We start from the raw sequence: 20027 nt of genomic DNA, 5'->3' as shown, positions 1-20027 counted from the left end.
AAGATGGACAGTTTTGCTGTGTTTCTGATGAACTGCTTCTTGGCTGGAATAAAACACCAATTCCACGGGAATACAGTCGTTGGTCTGCATCAGGATACTTTGTGTGACACTGTGATTCTCTCACTATATCTCATCTTTATTAAATGTACAGTTAAAATGAACAGTGCTCCGGGTGTGAATAGGATTGATTCCAGTGGGGAAACAAAGGACTGCAGATGCTGGAATCTAGATGAAAAATACAATGGCGCTGGAGGAACTTAACAGGCCAGGCAGCCTCCGTGGAGAAAAGCAGGTGGTCAACGTTTCGGGTCAGGACCCTTCTTCAGGACTGAAGATAGGAAAAGGGGGGAAGCCCGATACATAGGAGGGAAAAGCAGAGCAGTGATAGGTGGACAAAAGAGGGGAGGCGGGGTGGTGATAAGTAGATGCAGGTAAGAGCGATAGGTGCGGGGGAGGAGGGGAGAGCAGATCCACCGGGGGATGGGTCAAAGGTAAGGAGGGCAAAGAGGAGGTAGAAAAAGAGGCGAGGAAAGGGAAGAAAAGGTGTGGGGTGGAGTTGTGGGGATTACTTAAAGTGGAACAGCACCTCATTTTCCGTCTTGGGACCTTGCAGCCTAACGGCATGAACATTGAATATCTCCCACTTTAAGTAATCCCTAAAACCCCCCCCCCCCACACTCGCCCACAACCATGACTCTTTTCTTCTCTTTCCTAGCCTATCTTTTTTCTACCCCCATCTCCTCTTTCCCCCCCCCCCCCCACCTTCGATCCATCCCCCAGTGGATCTGCTCTCTCCTCCTCCCCCACACCTGCCGATCACTATCTCTCACCTGCATCTACCTATCACCACCTTGTGCCCACCGCGCCTCCCCTCTTTTGTCCACCTATCACTGCTCTGCTTTACCCTCCTATATATTGGGCTTCCCCTTTTCCAATCTTCAGTCCTGAGGAAGGGTCCTGACCAGAAATGTAGACTGCCTGGTTTTCTCCACGGATGCTGCCTGGCCTGCTGAGTTTCTCCAGCATCATATTGATTCTAGTGGGGCAGCTCTGTGGCAATTCTTTGTAAAATTATGATCACCTTGAGATTGTAGATACCATTTGAATTTAGAGCTAGGGAGTGAGTGGTCTCTGTCTCTGCATGTTAGGATGTCAAGGGGTTGATTTGTCTGTCCCATTGTGGCCAGTGATGGAGGGGCCACTGCACTGTTTTCCCACTGACTGTTCTCTCTGCTTTGACCCTCAGGCCTGGTCTCTCTTTGACCTAATCCGTTACTCTGTAGGTGTCTGCAATCAGATCGCATCCCATCTTCACATTAACATCTTCAAAATCAGTTCCATCTCCCCGCCAGTTGGCTCCCAGGAGCAAAACCATCATGAGTGACTTAACCACTGTGCTTGACGAAGCAACCCCAGGACGTGACTGAGGAATGTACATAGAGAAAAACACCGAAATGGAAAGTGAACAAATTATTAATTTATGGTTCAATCATTGTGTGCACTTTTGTTTTATTTAAGCCTCAGTTTCTGAATGAAGTCTAGCACTCCTAAAGTAGCAGACTGTGGAAAGAACTGTCTTGCTGCTGCATGCATGTCTCCCTGTAACGCTGGCAGGTCAGGAAGGGACATGGTCCTATACAGGACTTAGATGAGCACATGGGGTATGCTCAGTCTTTTCAGCCCATTTGCTCGACTTGCTGAGTTTCCACTGGTGTAGTACAGTGCTGAAGTTTTGGGCGTGAGCTTAATTTAAGTTCCTACAAGTTAACTGTCTCGAAAACCAGATGAGCCATATTGCAGGTAAGGACTGCAAGGGGTGGGGTTCTTTGTGCCAAGCCAGAGCCTCATGGCTGAGGTGAGTGAACTGCAGACTGTACAGAAAAAACAAATTGTTTAGGCACGTGATCTAATGGGGTGTTTCCTAAAATGAAAAGTGTCAGAAAGGCACTAGCACCTGTGGGTTAGTTTTCCAATGCACTATTTTGTAGCTTGTCCTAATTACACCAGTAAAGCTGTATCAGATTCTGGTATTAACTGCTCAACAATACAGGAGTGTGTAATTAAAGAGGCCTTGGTTGTGCTGGGCTGCCACTTTAAGGAGCAGTGTAATGTGACTGTTTTGTTTGCTATGCTTCATTTTGTTTTTACATGCCAACATGTAAAGGAGTAAATAGCCAGAAACTTTTAACAAGTGCTTTCACTTTCAAAAAAAAAATCATCCCACAAGAGTGAGCCCACAGCTTCCTGACATTCTGAATGCTATTCCTCGTGAATCAGAACTTGCCAAACTAGTCTTAAGCTTGTGCTACTACCAATGGAGCAAATCGGTAATATTCACTGAGGATCCTGCACTGAACAGTTTCTGTTTGGGAAATTCTTCAAATGAATCAAATCACTTCACAGGGTATCAGACTAAGAAAATGTTTCTCCCTTGACCAAGGCTTGTTTTGCACTGATTGTAGAATGACTTATTGGCTTAAACAGTACTGGAAACGTGCACACTAACTACATTAATGCCTAAGGTTTGTAACTTTCTGGCAATGAGAGAATTCCTTGCTGCAGACCCTGGGTTTAACCTGATTCCACGCACCTGCTTATTGCCTGTCAAGTAAGATCATCGTTCATGCTGTGTGCCAGAATAAAGTGCTCCTTTCTACATGTGGGTAATGAGTCAGTACCTTTGTTTAATAAAATGATCTCTACAATGAGACTGCAGTTCATCTCCTGTTGCAGAAAATGGTTTGTCCATCTGAGTTTGGTCTGTCAGCATTTACACCACTGCTGAGAACAAACTTGGCCTTCAACTGTTTGGTAGTTGTCCAGTTACCAACAGCTCACTGACACCTGCTGCACTGGCATGGACAGCACGGGTTTTTTTTTCCATTTGGAAATAAGATGCCAAATATTGTTGAATAATGGTGAGGGTTTTAGATGGGGGACATGGCTTCTCACTTTCAGTACACACCCCACAATGACTTGGGCTCTGTCTAACTTTGAGTATTTCCAATTATTTGGAAAGTGAGTGGTTCCTGGGTTGGGTGTCTGGGATGGATTTGTACTGTTGTACATCAGACACTGCTGTCTTGTGTTCTCCTTTGGCTGTTGGTTTTGGAAAAGCAGGAAGTGACCTGAATAATCAGCTCTTGTACAGAGAGATTCAGTGCTTCTAATAGTTGGTACACAGCAACCATATTTTCATTGGTATCTATCAACAATTCCAATGTTCTCTGGTGCTGAAGGTCTGGGATACTACTATGATCAGGAGAAACAGTGCCTACTCCACCCTGTATCTGCCTGTTTTCTGTAGCAGAGGATTGGTGCTGTAAAATTAACCTGTACCTGTGCACATGCAACTTCTTTTCCTGAGAAATATTGCTATATACAATTTTATGTAGTTTCTTTTGTTTAGGGAATGCCACTTAAAAGGACAATGAAAATGGCAATAAATGGAATCAAAATTTTCATCAGTCATACCAGGGACTTTTGGGTGACCTTTTGTAAACTCCTGTGAATATCAGACAGTAACACAGGAGAACCTTTACCTGATTTGCCTGTAAAGTTTGATCTGTTAAGATTTCAGCTTTGCCAGTAATAACGGCTGACTTTTTTTGCATATGTAATTATTTTGGTAAATATACACAATACTTTTTTGTCCAATGAGTTTTTTTGAGCATATTCAGCTCCTGGTATTATGAATAATACAGGAGTTGGATGAATAATGTATTCATCTTTTGAAGTGAATCCTGAGAGTTTGAAGAGATTTGAAATGATAGTAAATTGCTAAAGACTTGCTTGGTCTCTGAAGAATTTGTTTTAATATGATTTAACATCCTGAATTGTGGGGAAGAAGGCTGCTGAGAACACACAAAGCCAGTTCATGTGAAAATGCCCAAACTATGCAAAAATTTGAAACTAGTATACACATAGCACTGATACTATTTACAGTGGGTTGTTACCATCAATCAGTTGCAACAAAAGTATTATGAATGGATTTGTGGCAGTACTTTAAATCCTTTCTGCAAGGTGTAGGGCTGCCTTGCAATGTTTTCAAGAGTATGGGTGGGAAGGGGCTGTGGGGTTTGTGGATATCTGGGTCCCTGCTCACATTTTGTGTACTCCCAAGAACTTTCCACAAAGGTTCCCTTTGATAGTTAGCAGTGAGAATGGGCTCCTGACCTCACTGACCCACATCTAACCATCTCTAACTACATTTCCAAATGCCAGTTATGATTTACAGAATGAACCAAAGCTTTTTTGCCTTTTCCCCTTTTTCTTGGGCTTAGCTGTTTCTGAAAAAGGTGTTGTAACTGGAAAAATCTATTAAGTTGTCTTGTATCAGGAATAATCTGCTATTTGGGACAAATAAATAATCCAATGAGCAGGCCCTTTTATTGACCACCCTCATTCACTTGGAGCAACTGGATATAATGGCAATGTAATTGTTTTGCACAAATCTAGGTTTATGAAAATACAGAAGGCTTCACCTAATTTTGCCTTTAGTGTAACTGAGCCTCTTGATTTTATTCTTGTAACTTTTCTGTTCTTTCTAAATAAGTGCTGATGTAAATAAAGATTGCTTTATTCATGATAGATGTGTATGTTGTGGTCATTCTGTTCATTTGCATCTTTTTGCTCATAACATGGTGCTGCTTTCTACTGTTGGCCTTCCTTGCCTGTAAATGGCCCTGTTCCCCTTGTGTCTGTGTGTGTGTGCTTTAAAGTGCTTCTACAGTCTCATTCCTCTGAAATCCAGTGTGAATCTACTGCCCTGGCTTCAAATGACCATAATGCATGATTGTTAACATCCTATGTATAAATGAGTGCTAATAAATGTAGCTTTGCCTATGTAACCAGAATTCAAATGGGAATTCTGCATCATTTCACTTTAGCTACCTGATGGAAAAGTGGTTCAGTACCTTATCTATTCCCAGCAGGCTGTAACTAGATCTGGCTTTGGGAAAGGCAGGGCCCTTGTGCCAATGACACAGCTGGCTCAGTATTAGTGAAAATAGGAAACTAAGTGATTTGAGACAAGGTGGCATGGTGGAGCTGTAGGTAATGCAGTTGTCTTGCAGCTCCAGTGATCTGTGTTTCATTCTGATCTTGGTTGCTATCTGTATGGAGTTTGAATGTTATCCCTGTGATTATGGATTTCCTGCATTTCCAGATTCCTCCCACATCCCAAAGGTGTGGTTTGGTAAGTTAAATGGCACTTAAATTACCCCAAGTTAAGTGGAGTGAGGTTAGGTTAAGGCAAAAAAGTGGGGAAATGAGATTGCTCTGCCTGCATAGACTTGATGGGCCAAATAGCCTTCATGGAAATGAAAGAAAGCAAGTACCATGTTATGAAAAATCAAGGGGATCCTTTCCCCATGTCAACATGAGGCTATGGTCCAATCCTGTGGTATTTCCCAGCTTGGGTTGACTACAAAAAAAAAAGCATCACCTTTACAATGAACTGGAGGCATTGTGTGAGCATGAGAATTTTGAACCTTTTGCATTGGTCTGGTGGAAACCTAGTGTGTAAGAGATGGCAATCCTACTGAAGTTAGTGTCAAGGTGGGAAAACCTTAAATTTGGGGTAGAAGAAGCCTATGCCATTTCTTGCAACTTATCTTTTTGACCATGATTTTGGTGATCTGTCCTTGTCTCTTAAAATGGCTTCATGTGAGATATTATTTCTTAATACTCTTGCATTAAAGCAAACAAATTGAGAGCAGCAGAAGTCAACTTGGCCCCTCAAGCCTGCTCAGCCATGACTGATTTGATTATAGTCTCAACTCGGCATTCCTGTGTAAACAGGGTAACCTTTTATCCCCTTGGTTTTAAAGTATCTATCTACCTATCTCTCCTTTAATATTCAAAGATACTTCTTCCACTGCCCCTTTTGAGAGAAATATTTTTGCCTAGAAGGCACGGTAGTGTAGCGGTCAGTGTAATGCTATTATAGTGCCAGCGGCCCAGGTTCACTTCCAGCCACTGTCTGTAAGGAGTTTGTGTGTTCTCCTCGTCTCTGCGTGGGTTTCCTCCCACATTCCAAAGACGTATGGGTTAGGAAATTGTGGGCGTGTTTTGTTGACACTTTGGGCTGCTCCCACAACATGCTATGCAAAAGATGTATTTCACTGTGTTTCAATGTACAGTGGCATGCAAAAGTTTAGGCACCCCTGTTCAAAATTTCTGTTACTGTGAATAGCTAAGCAAGTAAAAGATGACCTGATTTTCAAAAGGCAGAATGTTAAAGATGACACATTTCTTTAATATTTTAAGCAAGATCACTTTTATTTCCATCTTTTACAGTTTCAAGATAAAAAAAAGGAAAAGGGGCCCAAAGCAAAAGTTTGGGCAACCTGCATGGTCAGTACTTAGTAACACTCCCTTTGGCAAGTATCACAGCTTGTAAACTCTGTAGCCAGCTAAGAGTCTTTCAATTGTTTGAGGGTATTTTCACCCATTCTTCCTTGCAAAAGGCTTCTGGTTCTGTGAGATTCTTGGGCTGTCTTGCATGCACTGCTCTTTTGAGGTCTATCCACAGATTTTCAATGATGTTCAGGGGACTGTGAAGGCCATGGCAAAACCTTCAGCTTGTGCCTCTTGAGGTGTGTTCAGGATCATTATCCTGTTCTAGAAGCCATCCTCTTTTCCTCTTAAGCTTTTTTACAGATGGAGTGATGTTTGCTTCCAGAATTTTCTGGTATTTAATTGAATTTATTCTTCCCTCTACCAGTGACGTGTTCCCTGTGCCACTGGCTGCAACACGAGCACAAAGCATGATCGAGCCACCCCTGTGCTCAACAGTTGGAGAGGTGTTCTTTTCATGAAATTCTGCACCCTTTTTTCTCCAAACATTGCAGCCAGAAAGTTCTATTTTAACTTCATCGGTCCACAGGACTTGTTTCCAAAATGCATCAGGCTTGTTTAAATGTTCCTTTGCAAACTTTTGACGCTGAATTTTGTGGTGAGGACGCAGGAGAGGTTTTCTTCTGATGACTCTTCCATGAAGGTCATATTCGTGCAGGTGTTGCTGCACAGTAGAACAGTGCACCACCACTCCAGAGTTTGCTCAATCTTCCTGAACGTCTTTTGCAGTCAAACAGGGGTTTTGATTTCCTTTCTAGCAATCCTATGAGTACTTCTCTCGGAAAGTTTTCTTGGTCTTCCAGACCTCAACTTGACCTCCACCATCCTGTTAACTGCCATTTCTTAATTAGATTACAAACTGAGGAAATGGCTACCTGAAAACGCTTTGCTGTCTTCTTATAGCTTTCTGCTTTATGGGCATCATTTATTTTAATTTTCAGTGCTAGGCAGCTGCTTAGAGGACCTCATGGCTGCTGATTGTTGGGACAAGGTTTGAGGAGTCAGGGTATTTATAAACCTTTGAAATATGCATCACCTGGCCTTTCCTAACGATAACTGAACAAGCCATAGCCCTAACAAGCTTAATGAAGGTCTGAGACCTTAATAAAAATTATCTGAGAGCTCAAATCTCTTGGGGTGCCCAAACTTTTGCATAGTGCTCCTTTCCTGTTTTTTCCACTCTAAAATTGTACAAAACAAAAATAATACACAATATTGAAAAGAATGTTTCATCTTTAACTTTGACTTTCGGAGATCAGTTCACCTTCTACTCACTTAACTATTCACAGTAACAGAAATTTTGACCAGGGGTGCCCAAACTTTTGCATGCCACTGTATATGTGACTAAAGATATATCAAATCCCTTGGTGATTCCTAGTTCTAGCTTCTCTCACATAAGGAACTATCCTCTCCACATCCATGTTGGCAAGACCTCTCAAGATTTTATAAATTTCAGTTGGGCCCCTGATCACAGTTTTCAAATCTGGCAAAAAGGTGTTTTACACCTTTAATCCAACTGAACAATAGTGATGCATGTGGGAGGTTGGGGTAGGAAGAGGATAAGGACAGAACTGTTAACAAAGTGGCAGAGTAAATTAGTTTTTATTCTGCTTAACAACTTCAACATAATGACTGCATTGAAGAGAAACTTCCACTGTTATGTTAATTAAAGGCAGCTTTAAAACCAAGCAGAACTTTGAGAGTCTAACGATAAACTGAGTTTGCTGCTGCAACGTCAAAAAAAAGGTATTAATGGAATGGCTCCTGGGCATTGTGGAGGATTTGTGTTCACTGAATGCCGTCACATCAGCATGGATTGTAGGGACTTCCGCACTGTGGCCATCTCCTGCTGTTGCTGCATGTTAGAGCAAAGACAGGGTTTGTTACAATGGATTTTATATTGTATATCAAAAAATATTCAACTATACCTTAAAAAGAGCCACATTGTAAAGAAATGCACTAATTCTCCTAAGACTGCTGTTGATCTTGCTTTCTGGCACTGAAATCTACTCTTGAGCCTCTGACAAGACAGCAGTCCCAATGCAAGTCAAAAGGAGACACTGGGTCTCAGAAGTTAAGAGTTGTGCTCTTGTCATTTCTTCAGATTAATTTTAATGATTAAATTGATTTTGTGTGTTCATGTTTTCAGCTTTTTAAAAAAATAGTTAATATTTTACACATTTAATGTTCCAAATTTTTGTGGATGTTCAAGTTGTTCACCAATGTTCAAAAGCTATGATCATGGCTGTGACAGCCTGTGAATCTGGGAATGGAGCTTCATTGTCTGCCCTGAGACAGCTCCTGTGGTATACCTGAGACCATGTCAGGACCAGGAGTAAACTGTCTACTAACATGGGTCAATTGTAGGTTTGCCCCTGTCGTACTGCAAACAAGTAACTGTCCAACTGACAAACACTCTTCCAGGACAACTTGCTTTGATTTCAGCTTTGTAGCTTTTGCTCCTCAATAATGAAAAGCCAGCAAGAATTGTTCACCGGTATATCACAAGAGGTTTATCGCTTCATTATAGTATGTATGGTCTTTTCAAATTACCAGCAGCAGATCTACTTACATTTAGGAATTGCTGCATTCAGTTGCAAAGATAACGATAGAAGCAGACATAGTGCTAACTTTCAAGAAAGAATTGGTTAAGTACCTGGAGGGGAAAAATTTGTGTGTTGAGGGAAGGAGCTGTGAAGTGAGCAGCAACCACACATGATGAGCCAGCTGACTGCCTCCTACGCTGTTTCACTCTAGATTTGTTCTGCATGTGAAGATTGGCAGGACTGCACTATATAATGGTGTACTCAACAATCCACATGCTCACTTTTCACATCAAAGAATATTGTACTACTTACAGTATCCATTAAAATTCTTTTCTGAAAAAGGGCCATCTCTTTGCGAAGCTCGCTCTGTACAGCTGACTGCTGCTCTGTGTGACTCTTCTCCAGGTCCTCTAAATTCTGGAAATAATATGAAGTGCATCATTATTTCACCTGCACATCCACAAGGTACAATGCAAGAATCATGTATTAAATCTCCCACAAAGAAGGCGATGCATGAAAAATAAATCAGAAGCTGCATGGGCAAACCAGGCACGTAATGGACCACACAAACCAGGCATCATTGCACAGAGCAATTGATGCACAGGACGATGTATGGAGCAGCTGGTTCAGAACAGGCAGCATACAAAACTAATGATGCATAGTGCAAATAATCTTACATAGAACAGACCACGTCGGCATGTCTGGAGATGAGGTATTGAGCAGATAGTGCGCAAAGCAGAAGGTGCACAAAGCATGGTATTAGTATTGCAGCTTGCAATGAGTCACCATGCTCCAAAGCACAGAGGAGAGGACACAATGGATTGTGCAGGTGATACACAAAATAGATGATGCAGAGACCAGATGATAGCATAAAATACGCTGATAAATAGATGCATGTACAGAGGAGATGATGTAGAAAGCATACGTTTTGCAGAGAAGACATTGCACCAAACAGACAATACACAAAGGGGATGCTTCATGGAGGCAAAATGCATAAAGCAAACATTACACAGTGGTGACGATGCACGGAGAAGATGATGTATAGAGCAGACAGTGCATGGTACAGATGATGTGCAAAGGAGATAATGCGGAAAGAAACAAAGTAGAGAGTAGATAATAGCCCGGAAACTGGATTGCAGATTGGCTGTTTTCAATAGCACAATATGATCTAATTTTTATTCTACCTGAAGTGGATTGTACTGCAGATCATTTTTGGGTGAAATGGTGACAAATGCAAAGTCGGAGCAGGCACTTTCAATTGTGATCCACAACTATGCACCTGCCCTTTTCCTGGCATCAGGGACACACCAAATGATGCTACTAATTTATTTCCAGCTGTACTGACATAAATTGAAGCCAGCTCTGTACTGTGAACATTGTGGAACAGTCTCAGCTATAACAAAGGGATGTTGCTGACATTTGGATTCCTCGTTGCTCAAACACCTTCCAACATCTAGTCTGTACTAAAAGTAACAGCGAGCATTTTTTCCAGCATTTAGCTGCTAAGATATCCATTGCATTGATGTTTCAGCAATGATACCATTGGCAGTATTATATTCCCAGTGGTATCATTATGCTCCTGGCTGGTCACTCAGTGTGAGTTGGGGACTTTGGGATCAGGAAGCATAAACATGCCCATCTGTGAAGAGTCTACTCCCACTGAGTCGCCACAGATGCCATATACTAACTGGTCCTTTCTAGTAGATTGCCAGGCTCAGGCTGATTTTTCGAAACAGCACAGCAGATCTCTGCTACATATCTCTGTGTTCGCTGCTTCATCAGAGAGGTCTGGCAGGCACTGTATTTCTGACAGAATGATTTAATTCACTATGATTTCAATGAAAAATAGTTGACATCTCAGGCTCTGGGATTTGTCAGCATTGCTGGCTTCCCCTTAAGTTCAGGCAGCTACTGAGTGCACTCATGTGCCCATAAGCACTTCTCTTAATAACTTGGACTTTTTTCAGAACTGGGAGATTTCTACTCACTCAATCTGCAAGTCATTGTGGATCATAAGAAGACATCTTCACAGTGAATGTTTCTGGGAAGTACACACAATGCCTCTATTCTGAGGGAGTGCACGACATCAGACATCCTCAGTGCCTTATACTGCTTGAGCGGATGAATCTTGAGGAACAATGGCTACCCATACTTCCCTGGCTCCTCACACCAGTGCAATCTCCAACTACAGCAAGGGCAGATACAAGAGACACACAACTACCAGGATCACAGTGAGAAATACCAGAGGTGTTTGGAAGGTGAGATTTTGTTGTCTACATAAGTGGGACACATCAAGTAGGGAGACTTCAAGACAAAAGAGACTGTAGATGCTGGAACCTGGAACAAAAAACAGGATGCTGGAAGAACTCATGGATAAAGCAGCATCTGTGGAAGGTGTAAGTTGACATTTTAGGTTGAGATCTTGCATCAGGACTGAGAGGGAAGAAGAAAGTGCCCATATATAGATATCAGTACAAGGAGGGCGGGTGGGATAGAGGCTGGTAGGTGGTATGCGGATATATGAAGAGATTTCATTGTTGTCCACCGGCTGCTGCACAACCTTACCAATGCTGCCAGAGAAAGAGAAGCAAGGAGACCCAAATCCTGAGGGCCATGAAGCTGAGCTTGGAGACCAGCTGGAGGAAAAAGGCTGCAGCTGCTGGGAAAGTGCTTGTTCAGCATCAACAGCCTCATCTCCCAGCTGCTTAGAGGAGGCAGGCATTGGCAGCACAAGATATAAAGGAGTGATGATTTTCCTGAGCAGTCTGCAATGTATAAAACCCTAACATAAACCAAGTGATTCCTCCACACTACAATCCTTAACATCAAGATAGTTCATCAATAATCAGCCGGGAGAGCCAAGATGATATTTAAAATCCCCTCAAATCTCACTGGCCAGGTCCACCTGCACTGAAAATGCATGGGTAATTCCCTGATGCTGTTATTTGAATTAGTAACTATGGCCTCTGCACAAAATATATTTTCCTTGGATCAGCTCCACTCTACAAGTTATTTCAACTCCTTAGCCCTTTGAACTGCTACTCAATATTAATGGCTAGTTAGCATTGTAGAGAATGCACACAGCAAAATATTTATCAGATTGGCAGAGTAGAGAGGGTCTAACATTTCAAGCCGATGAAGTCTCCAATCTTTCAGCAATGACAGGTCTCCCATGAGGCTCCAATTTAAGCAATTGCACCAAATGATCACTTCAAGGCACACAGTGGGGCTCAACTGTGTCTTGTGGTAAAAGCATCACAGTTCAGTCAGTTTAAAACAATTGGATCTGATCAATATAATGTCATGCTCCTTCCACACTGTCACCGAATCCTGTTCCTCTTAATCCCCCAATAGAAGAATCAACACAGAACACCCCACCTTATGACATTTCTCAAATTGATTTGCCTCTCATACAAGTTCCTCCCTCAGTTTTGGCCAAGATAAGTATTGTAAGAGCAGACCAGGCAAGGGATAAGAATTGTGAGATTGTACTCAACTTCACTTTGGGGGTTTTATGCAATTACTGCCAGAATGTGCCAGATATGGCATGTCCAAATATTTCACAATCATGTATTCCAGTGCAGTGTAGCTACAATTCATCTGGGAAAAGCATCACTTGTCCAGTCGTAAGGAAGGCTTAGCTCCAAGCATGTTCACCTGATACAGCTGACATTAACAATCTTTCTAGGTGAGGCATGGCAAACCATGCAACAAAGCCAGCAGCTGCCACACCAATGTCATTTATCTTTGCACAATTAAGTATTATTTGCCCTAAATTAGAACACAGTTTCACTGTGCTACTGTCTTGAGAATACATTACACATCTTAGTGCCTTTCCCATTTGACAGCCTTATAAATGGGTTTTGATTTCATACTGCTATGTCGCAATGTCCCCAGTGCGACTGGGGGCTGGCTGCTGGAAAGTCGCTCACCTTCCCTTTGAGATGTATAGATGACCTTCATCACTCCAGCTCTTGGTGAGCTGGTTTCAGACTGCTGCTCAAGGAGCAGTTGAGGAATGCTGACTGCAGTAAGCCTATAGGCATGCTGCCTGAGAGGCCATGGTGCCTTCATGCAACACATCATTGTCCTGAATCTGCACATCAGGTGGCCTCAGGGAACTGGGTAAAAAATGGTGCAGCCATCTGCTGGCATTCAGACTGCATTACCAATTCCAGGACATACAAGCCACAGAGCAGATAAACCATGGAGCAAGCAATCTTAGAGCAGACAAGCTTGGGGCAGACAAACCATGGGGCGGGCGATCATACTGCAGACAAAGCATGGAGCAGACAGTACTCAGAACAGGCAATACAGTGGGTTAGACTTGTTTAGAACTACTAAAATTTGCTGTGATTCCTTTTATTTCTATGTGCAGAAGGGGAACTTTGCATTATTATCTTCACAATAACACCAATTCCTGGAGCAGTGCCATTTTATCACACATGTCAGCACAAGCTGTGCGTCAGCCATGGGTCAATTGGTAATATTCTTGTCTCTGAGTCAGAAGATTGTGGGTTCAAGTTCCACTCCATACTTGAACAAATAACTCTTCGCTGGCACACCCAATGCAGCAGTGAGTGAATGTTACACAACCAGCAACACCACTTCTTAGTTGAGACGTTAAGCCTATTTGCCCTCTCAGGACCCCATCACAATATTTTTAAGCTGATTTGATTCAAGCACTCCTCTTTAAGAGCTGTGTTCCAGTTAACACTTTTCCGTAACTCTGGAAGACTGAATCACACAATCAATGTCCTGTGTCCAAGCAGTGCCCACAGTGTTTGTTCTGGTGTCAGATGTGCTTGCTGCATTTCAGTCACTATCACAAACCAGAGGTGGCAACTAACTACAGGGGTAATTTAAAGGCAGTTTATAGGGTTAACTTACCAATTATTTTTTTTCTGACTGTTGCTACAATTTTATCAGTGCTTGGTGCTCACTATACCTGCTTCAGGTTGTAATAGCCTATGGTGAGTGGCCTAGCGGACGGCAAAGGACACCTTACTTGCTTCAAGAAGGCAGCGTGAAGCAGCTGCTTCCAGGCATGAGTGCACTGATTGGCATTCTCCTGGAATGTAAAGTGATTGAGAAAATAAACAAAGGCATGCAAAACACTACAAGATGCTGGAGGAGGGAAGAAGAGAAGTAGGAGGGCTCTCAACAAGGGTCCACCCTCAGGGAATTCTCAGACCTGAACAAGGAACAGTCTGGGAGTCATCTATGATTTATTATAGCTACCTTAACTGAAATCTGCCATCTGCTTTAACCACAACTGCAAACTCACTCAGAACTAGGAATGAACTACAATATCAGTAACAATCAAGTTGATTGTGGCAATGTACTGTTATGCACCTGGATTCTTCTAGGCAGGAACTGAAGACATCTAGAACATCTTGCTGTTTGCCGTTCGTTGCTGAATAAAGTCACTGAGGCTCTCTATTAAAAGAGAGATAACTACACTTTATCTTTTCAAGGGAGAGAGAACACATAGCTTTGCTGGAATTGCAGGGCCTGACATGGTGCAGACACCCTTGTCTGCATGCACGCCTCCATGCAGGTGTTGCCTATTAAGTCTATAACATACTTCAAACAAAAGGGTACCAGTTCCTAAACATCCAGATGATATGTGACCACAGGCATTGTATCATACAGGTCAATGCCCTTTGCCTAAGTGACAGCCATGATGTCTCTCTTGGAGTCAGCTGTGCTTGCTGCATTTCAACCACCATGGCAAACCTGAAGCGGCTAGCCCTTCTCGACAAGAAGGGCTAGCCACTGACAATACAAGTTGTGACCCTAAAACTTGCACAGCATGCCTATTACGAAAGCCATATTGAACAGATCACTAGTGTGCTGAAATAATGTTTCCACTGTCTCGTCCAATCAGGAGGAGCCTCCACAGTCCTTGCCAAAGTGGGTGCTGTGGCGGGGTGATCTATGATGGTTCTGCCCTTGCCACACAGTGAATGTAAGAACAAGAATTCACCCAACCCAAGATCTCAATGTCCTCATCCCCTGTGAAAGCACCAAATGGTGTCAAAATAGGTTTCAGATCAGCATGTATACATGACTGCAAGCCATGTATAGTGTCAGGAGGTTTAAGGCAAATGCATTTCCTCAGAATAAATGGAGTAATAACATAATTGGAAGATTCCTGCAAGGACAGTTAATCAAGATAAAACAACTGCATGAGCTTCAGAGGGCACTAAGGGTCCAGAAGAGCAGTATAACAATAGCAGTATATACCAAGTGGAAGGTACTCAGAGATCCTTTTGCTCCTTGCCCTCACATACACTCACCTCCTACAAGTAGTAAATGACCTCCCTACTCTTCCAAATGAAATTCAGTACCTCCTATTTTTCTCTGCTGTTGAACTTCATTTGATAATTATTTGCCTTTTGTGTAAGTTTATTTATATCCTGTTAAGTGTTGCCTTCCTCCTCAATATTGTCCATTGGCCACCCCCTTCTGTACCCACACACATAATTTCATATCATCCACTAACTTAGTGAGTGTATTTTTGATTCCAAAGTCTAAATCAGTGTAAGTTGTGAACAGCAGTGGTCCACATGAACCTTTGTACAGAGGATCTTTTTCTACTATGAATAGTTGCCTTTCACTCCCACTCTCTGCTTTCTGTCTTGAAGCCAGCCAGAAATCCATTCCACTATTGTATTCCCTGACTCTGCGTTCCCTGGCTTTTTTCAATGGGGGGGGGGGGGTGCCTCAAAAAAGGCCTTTTGAAAATCTAAAGGACATCTACTGAATTACCATTGTCAACTCTCTCAGTACTAATCAACAAGCTTCAAAACCTGAGCCTCTGTACCTCCTTCTGCAACTGGATCCTTAACTTCCTTATTGGGAGACCACAGTCAGTGCAGACTCGCTGACAATCAACACAGGTGCACCTCAAGCCCACTACTCCACTCTCTCTATATTCGTGATAGTGTGGCTAAGCACAGCTCAATTGCCAACTATAAATTTACCAATGATACCACTATTGTTGGCAGAATTTCAGATGGCGACGAGGAAACATATAGGAGTGAGATAGATCGGCTGGTTGAGTGGTGTCGCAACAATAACCTCGCACTCAACGTCAGCAAAACCAAGGAATTGATTGTGGACTTCAAGAACTGTACCCATTTTATATTCCCAGGCCCTTAAAATCATCTTTTCTTAACCCTATTAATGTTGCTTTTCATCATACTTACATTATTCCTCACTATTATAACGTGTCTTATGCTATGGTTACTACTGCCTACCTATGTTTTCCTACTTTTCCTTTTCTTACCTGCTCTGGTTCAAGCCCCACTACAAGATCCAGCAGTGAATCCTGTCTTGTAGGGTATTTCGCACACTGGATTAGAAAGGAATCCTGTATACATTGTAGGAATCCCATTCCCTTACCCCCTTTACCTATCACTTCTAATTAATCTTGGTATAGTTGATATCTTTCTCGATTATTATTAGTCATAGAGTTTTACGGCACAGAAACGGGACCTTCTGCCCACCATATCCATGCCAATCTTTTCTTCCCATCTACACAAATCCCACTTGCCCACACAAGGACTATATCCTTCTATTTAAGTGCCTGTCCAAATGTTTCTTAAACATTGAGATTGTATCTGACTCCACCACCTCCTCTGGCAGCACGTTCCAACTACGAATCATTTCCTGTCTGAAAACTTTCCCCTCAGATCCCTTTTAAAACCCCTTCCTCTCAACTTAAACTTATGCCCTTTTGTTTTTAATAACTATCATGGGAAAAAAGATTCTGACTATCTACCGTATCCAATCTCTCCCCATAACTGAAGTCCTCCAATCCAGGTAACAGCCTGGTGATTCTCCTCTGCGCTCTCTCCAGCACAACCACATCCTTCCTGTCTGCTCTCCCCATGGGATTTGCTTGATTTATCCTCTACCATTTTCTCTCCACCCGCTGCACTGCTCCTATACTTCCCAGCTCCCTGCCAAATTAGTTTAAACCCTCCTAAGTAGTGTGAGCAAAGCTCCCTGCAAGGATATTGTTTCCCCTTCAGTTTAGGTGCAACCCGTCCTTCTTGTACAGGTCCCACCTACCCCAGAAGCAATCCCAATGATCCAAGCACCTAAAACCCTCCTTCCTGCACTAGTTCATTAGCCATGAGTTCATCTGTCCTATCCTCCTGTTTCTACCCCCACAAGCATGTGGCACAGGGAGCAATCATAAGATTACGACCATGGTCTTGCTATGTTTTCTATTTATTTCCTAACTTCTTTTTGCATATTTTTTCTTCATTTCCCTTTCACTATTAGGTGGTCTGCAGACTAAATTGTATTTGGTAAATTGTGATTGATCCCTTGTTATCCTGTAACTCCTTTATTTTATTATTTGCTTTCCTCTTTTCCGCCCCCCCCCCCCCTTGCTTAAGTTTAGGCTCCATATTCTTCTGTTTGATCCTTCTCCCCTCTTACTTTAAAGGCTTTGTCACCTCCTTCTGTACCCTCAGTGTCAGGGCATGAGTCCCATTTGTATAATGGGTTCCTGTACCAGAACGGATGCCAGTGTCCCATGAAAAAGACCCTTCTTTCCCACACCAGCCTTTTAGCTATACGTTAATTTTCTACAACAATTTAACACAGTTACAGCTTCAAATATGGTACTAAGCAAAGAGGCTAGTGCATGCAGCAGTGGGGTTAGGTGAGAAATAGACAAGCAAAATAATTAACAGTTTCAATAAATAGTATTTTGAATTGGCTTTCATTTATCATTTTTTTAAAAATAGAGAATGAGTGTTTTGATGATCATCTCTCTTCAAGATTTACCTTTAGGAACTGGTCAAACAACTGCTTGATGCTCTTTAGTCTTTGTCCCTGGACTACTCTCATCTGCTGAAAAAGCTTCTGTTGCTGCCTAAACAGGTTCTACAGAAGAAATACATCAAGAAGTTTACATCCCTTTGAAGGATCTCCTCCCTTTTCAAGCAGCATGAATACCCAGGATCTTGACAACATCAGGACAAGCTCTGCAGAAACCCACAGTGCTTTACTAGTCCCAGGGATCCCTGTGGTAACTCCCCAGCCCCATTGTGCAGAACTCTGGGTAAATACTCATTTTCTTCCATACCTACATCAGCTCTTACTCCTCAAAGTTCAAGTACTTCTGTTGCATTGAAGTTTAGTCCGTTCAAGCTACCACAAACCCCACCCCAACCCTCAGAAATTAAAATGTTCCAGTGATCGAGCTGGGATTCACTGTGAATCAATGATCATTATCCAGCCAAACCAGTGTGCTTTTTGCTAATGGATACTGATGGGACTTGCACTCCTGACCATGGCAGAATTCACCTGGCTGATGCATTTACTCTCCATACATGCTTGATTCTCATTTTGAAGTCCAGCAAGGTAATTTGAAACAATACTTCATTCATTGCGAAGCAAACTCTATCACATAGTCATATAATGAGTGTCTCAGGGCAATAACCTCCAACAATATCGTACACAACAGATTTACCTCAAAATTGCTTTGAGGCTAAAAAAAACAATTAAATCAGCCTTGGATAGAAATATTAATTTCATTTCTATCCAAGGCCAATTTGGATCTATCCCTGTGCTACATGGAGCACATGAAAAGAAAAATCCAATGGTTATGCTGGAAAGTGGAGTTCAAATTACCATATTGAGCAGCCAATAATGTTGGCAATGTGTAGTAATTACACATGATGACCACTTCGCTCATTTTAGGGGCTATTTAGCATTTCTACCTCTGAGATATTTCCCATTGCCCTCCAACATCATCTCACAGCTGAGCTGCATCCAGACCTATACCCCCACACCCTGTTTCACAACTATTTCTAGCATATTATTTCTATCTGGACCTATCCCTGTGCTACATATTGGACACTAAATGAAGAAATTGCAATAGTTCTGTTAGAAAGTGAAGTTCCTCTTAAGGAAGCTAATGGTCATGCACAGTTTCTTAATTACTGAATGCTATTTTTCATTATTTGTATTCAGTCATTAAATGGTTTGTTCACTCCTATGTAACATCATGGAGATATTGCAGATGTACAAATCAGTGGGTTAAACAGAAGATGAAGTACTAATATTCAAGACAATACTTCTATTTTCTCTTCTTGGTCTTTGGCCTTCTGAATATCTTTCTCCCATTGCTGGAAGATTCCCGTGAACTGCTTACAGTAATCATCAGACAGCTTTTGCCTATATAAATAAAACAAGAGAGCAGAAAATTATAGCATGGACAATGATTCTGATAACTATTCAGTGATCTCTCCTGGAATCAGCATCAATCACTATCAACACCACCCACTGCCACCTCATATATCAGGAATAGCTTCTAGGCAGCTAATTATGTCAAGCAAATGAGTACTGAACTAATATTCTGTGTGGGACAGCAGACATACGGAACAGATTTCCCCTTAGAACTAACTCATGTTCCTTTCAAGCAGATTTGGGATGGACTGTATAGTGGGATTTAGCCAACCTTGCAGTACCAATCACTGCCCATTAGCAATGTACCCTGGACCACTGGCATCCAGGCAGACAATGCTGGGATATGCACTAGAACTGTATGACATGGAAGTAAAGTCAGACATTGGCAAACCATACAGTTCAGAACCAAAACTACTATTTGTTTTATATTGACACTGAAGTAGCATTTAACTGATGAATCAACATAAAGATACACATTAAGAGCTAAATACAACAGTTCTTCAAAAAGGTCCATAAACAACAATGGTGCTGTAACCTTTTGTTAGTTGGACTCATCTTTGATCTTAAGTTTTCAGGCAGGAGGGACACCACAGAATTTGTACAGTGAGCTCATGACAAAGTGTGATTTTGATTATCTAGGATGCCTGCCCAATTGGTACTTATTTTTGAAGTCAGACTGGTATAACAGAGTTCCTGCCCATGCAATCTGAACACGAACCCAGCATATAGATTTGTAGGGCTAAGGGGAAAGACCATGGGATGGATTGCTGGAATGTTCTACAAAGAGTTGGCACAGACTTCATGGGCCAAATGGCCCCCTTTGCTGCAATGATTTCAGCACTCTCAAGTTGGGGAAACACATGCTATTTGCCACTTCAAACCACAAAACGCCTCCACGTGAAATGT

At 42.1% G+C, this 20027-nt stretch overlaps 2 protein-coding genes across 3 annotated transcripts in view; one reads left to right on the top strand and one right to left on the bottom strand.

The window, feature by feature from the left end:
- The window catches only part of LOC127580929 (choline/ethanolaminephosphotransferase 1-like), a 35110-nt gene extending 30534 nt beyond the window's left edge, over nucleotides 1-4576 (top strand). For both annotated transcript variants that reach the window (XM_052034903.1, XM_052034904.1), the window contains exon 8: nucleotides 1247-4576. In XM_052034903.1, the coding sequence (XP_051890863.1) occupies nucleotides 1247-1384 (138 nt within the window). In that variant the 3' untranslated portion in view covers nucleotides 1385-4576. The remainder of the gene's footprint in view (nucleotides 1-1246) is intronic.
- A 1880-nt stretch (nucleotides 4577-6456) lies between these two features.
- sycp3 (synaptonemal complex protein 3) overlaps nucleotides 6457-20027 on the bottom strand; it is a 67946-nt gene continuing 54375 nt past the window's right edge. Inside the window, exons 6-9 of the mRNA XM_052035114.1 lie at nucleotides 19010-19109; nucleotides 17715-17813; nucleotides 9219-9323; nucleotides 6457-8215 (exon numbers count right to left, since the gene is read on the bottom strand). Coding sequence (XP_051891074.1) covers nucleotides 8162-8215; nucleotides 9219-9323; nucleotides 17715-17813; nucleotides 19010-19109 — 358 coding nt within the window. The 3' untranslated portion in view covers nucleotides 6457-8161. The remainder of the gene's footprint in view (nucleotides 8216-9218; nucleotides 9324-17714; nucleotides 17814-19009; nucleotides 19110-20027) is intronic.

This window comes from Pristis pectinata, chromosome 20 (genome assembly GCF_009764475.1).
Source record: "Pristis pectinata isolate sPriPec2 chromosome 20, sPriPec2.1.pri, whole genome shotgun sequence".
In the NCBI taxonomy this organism is placed as follows: Eukaryota; Metazoa; Chordata; class Chondrichthyes; order Rhinopristiformes; family Pristidae; genus Pristis; species Pristis pectinata.
This window is presented reverse-complemented; position numbering and strand designations above follow the sequence as displayed.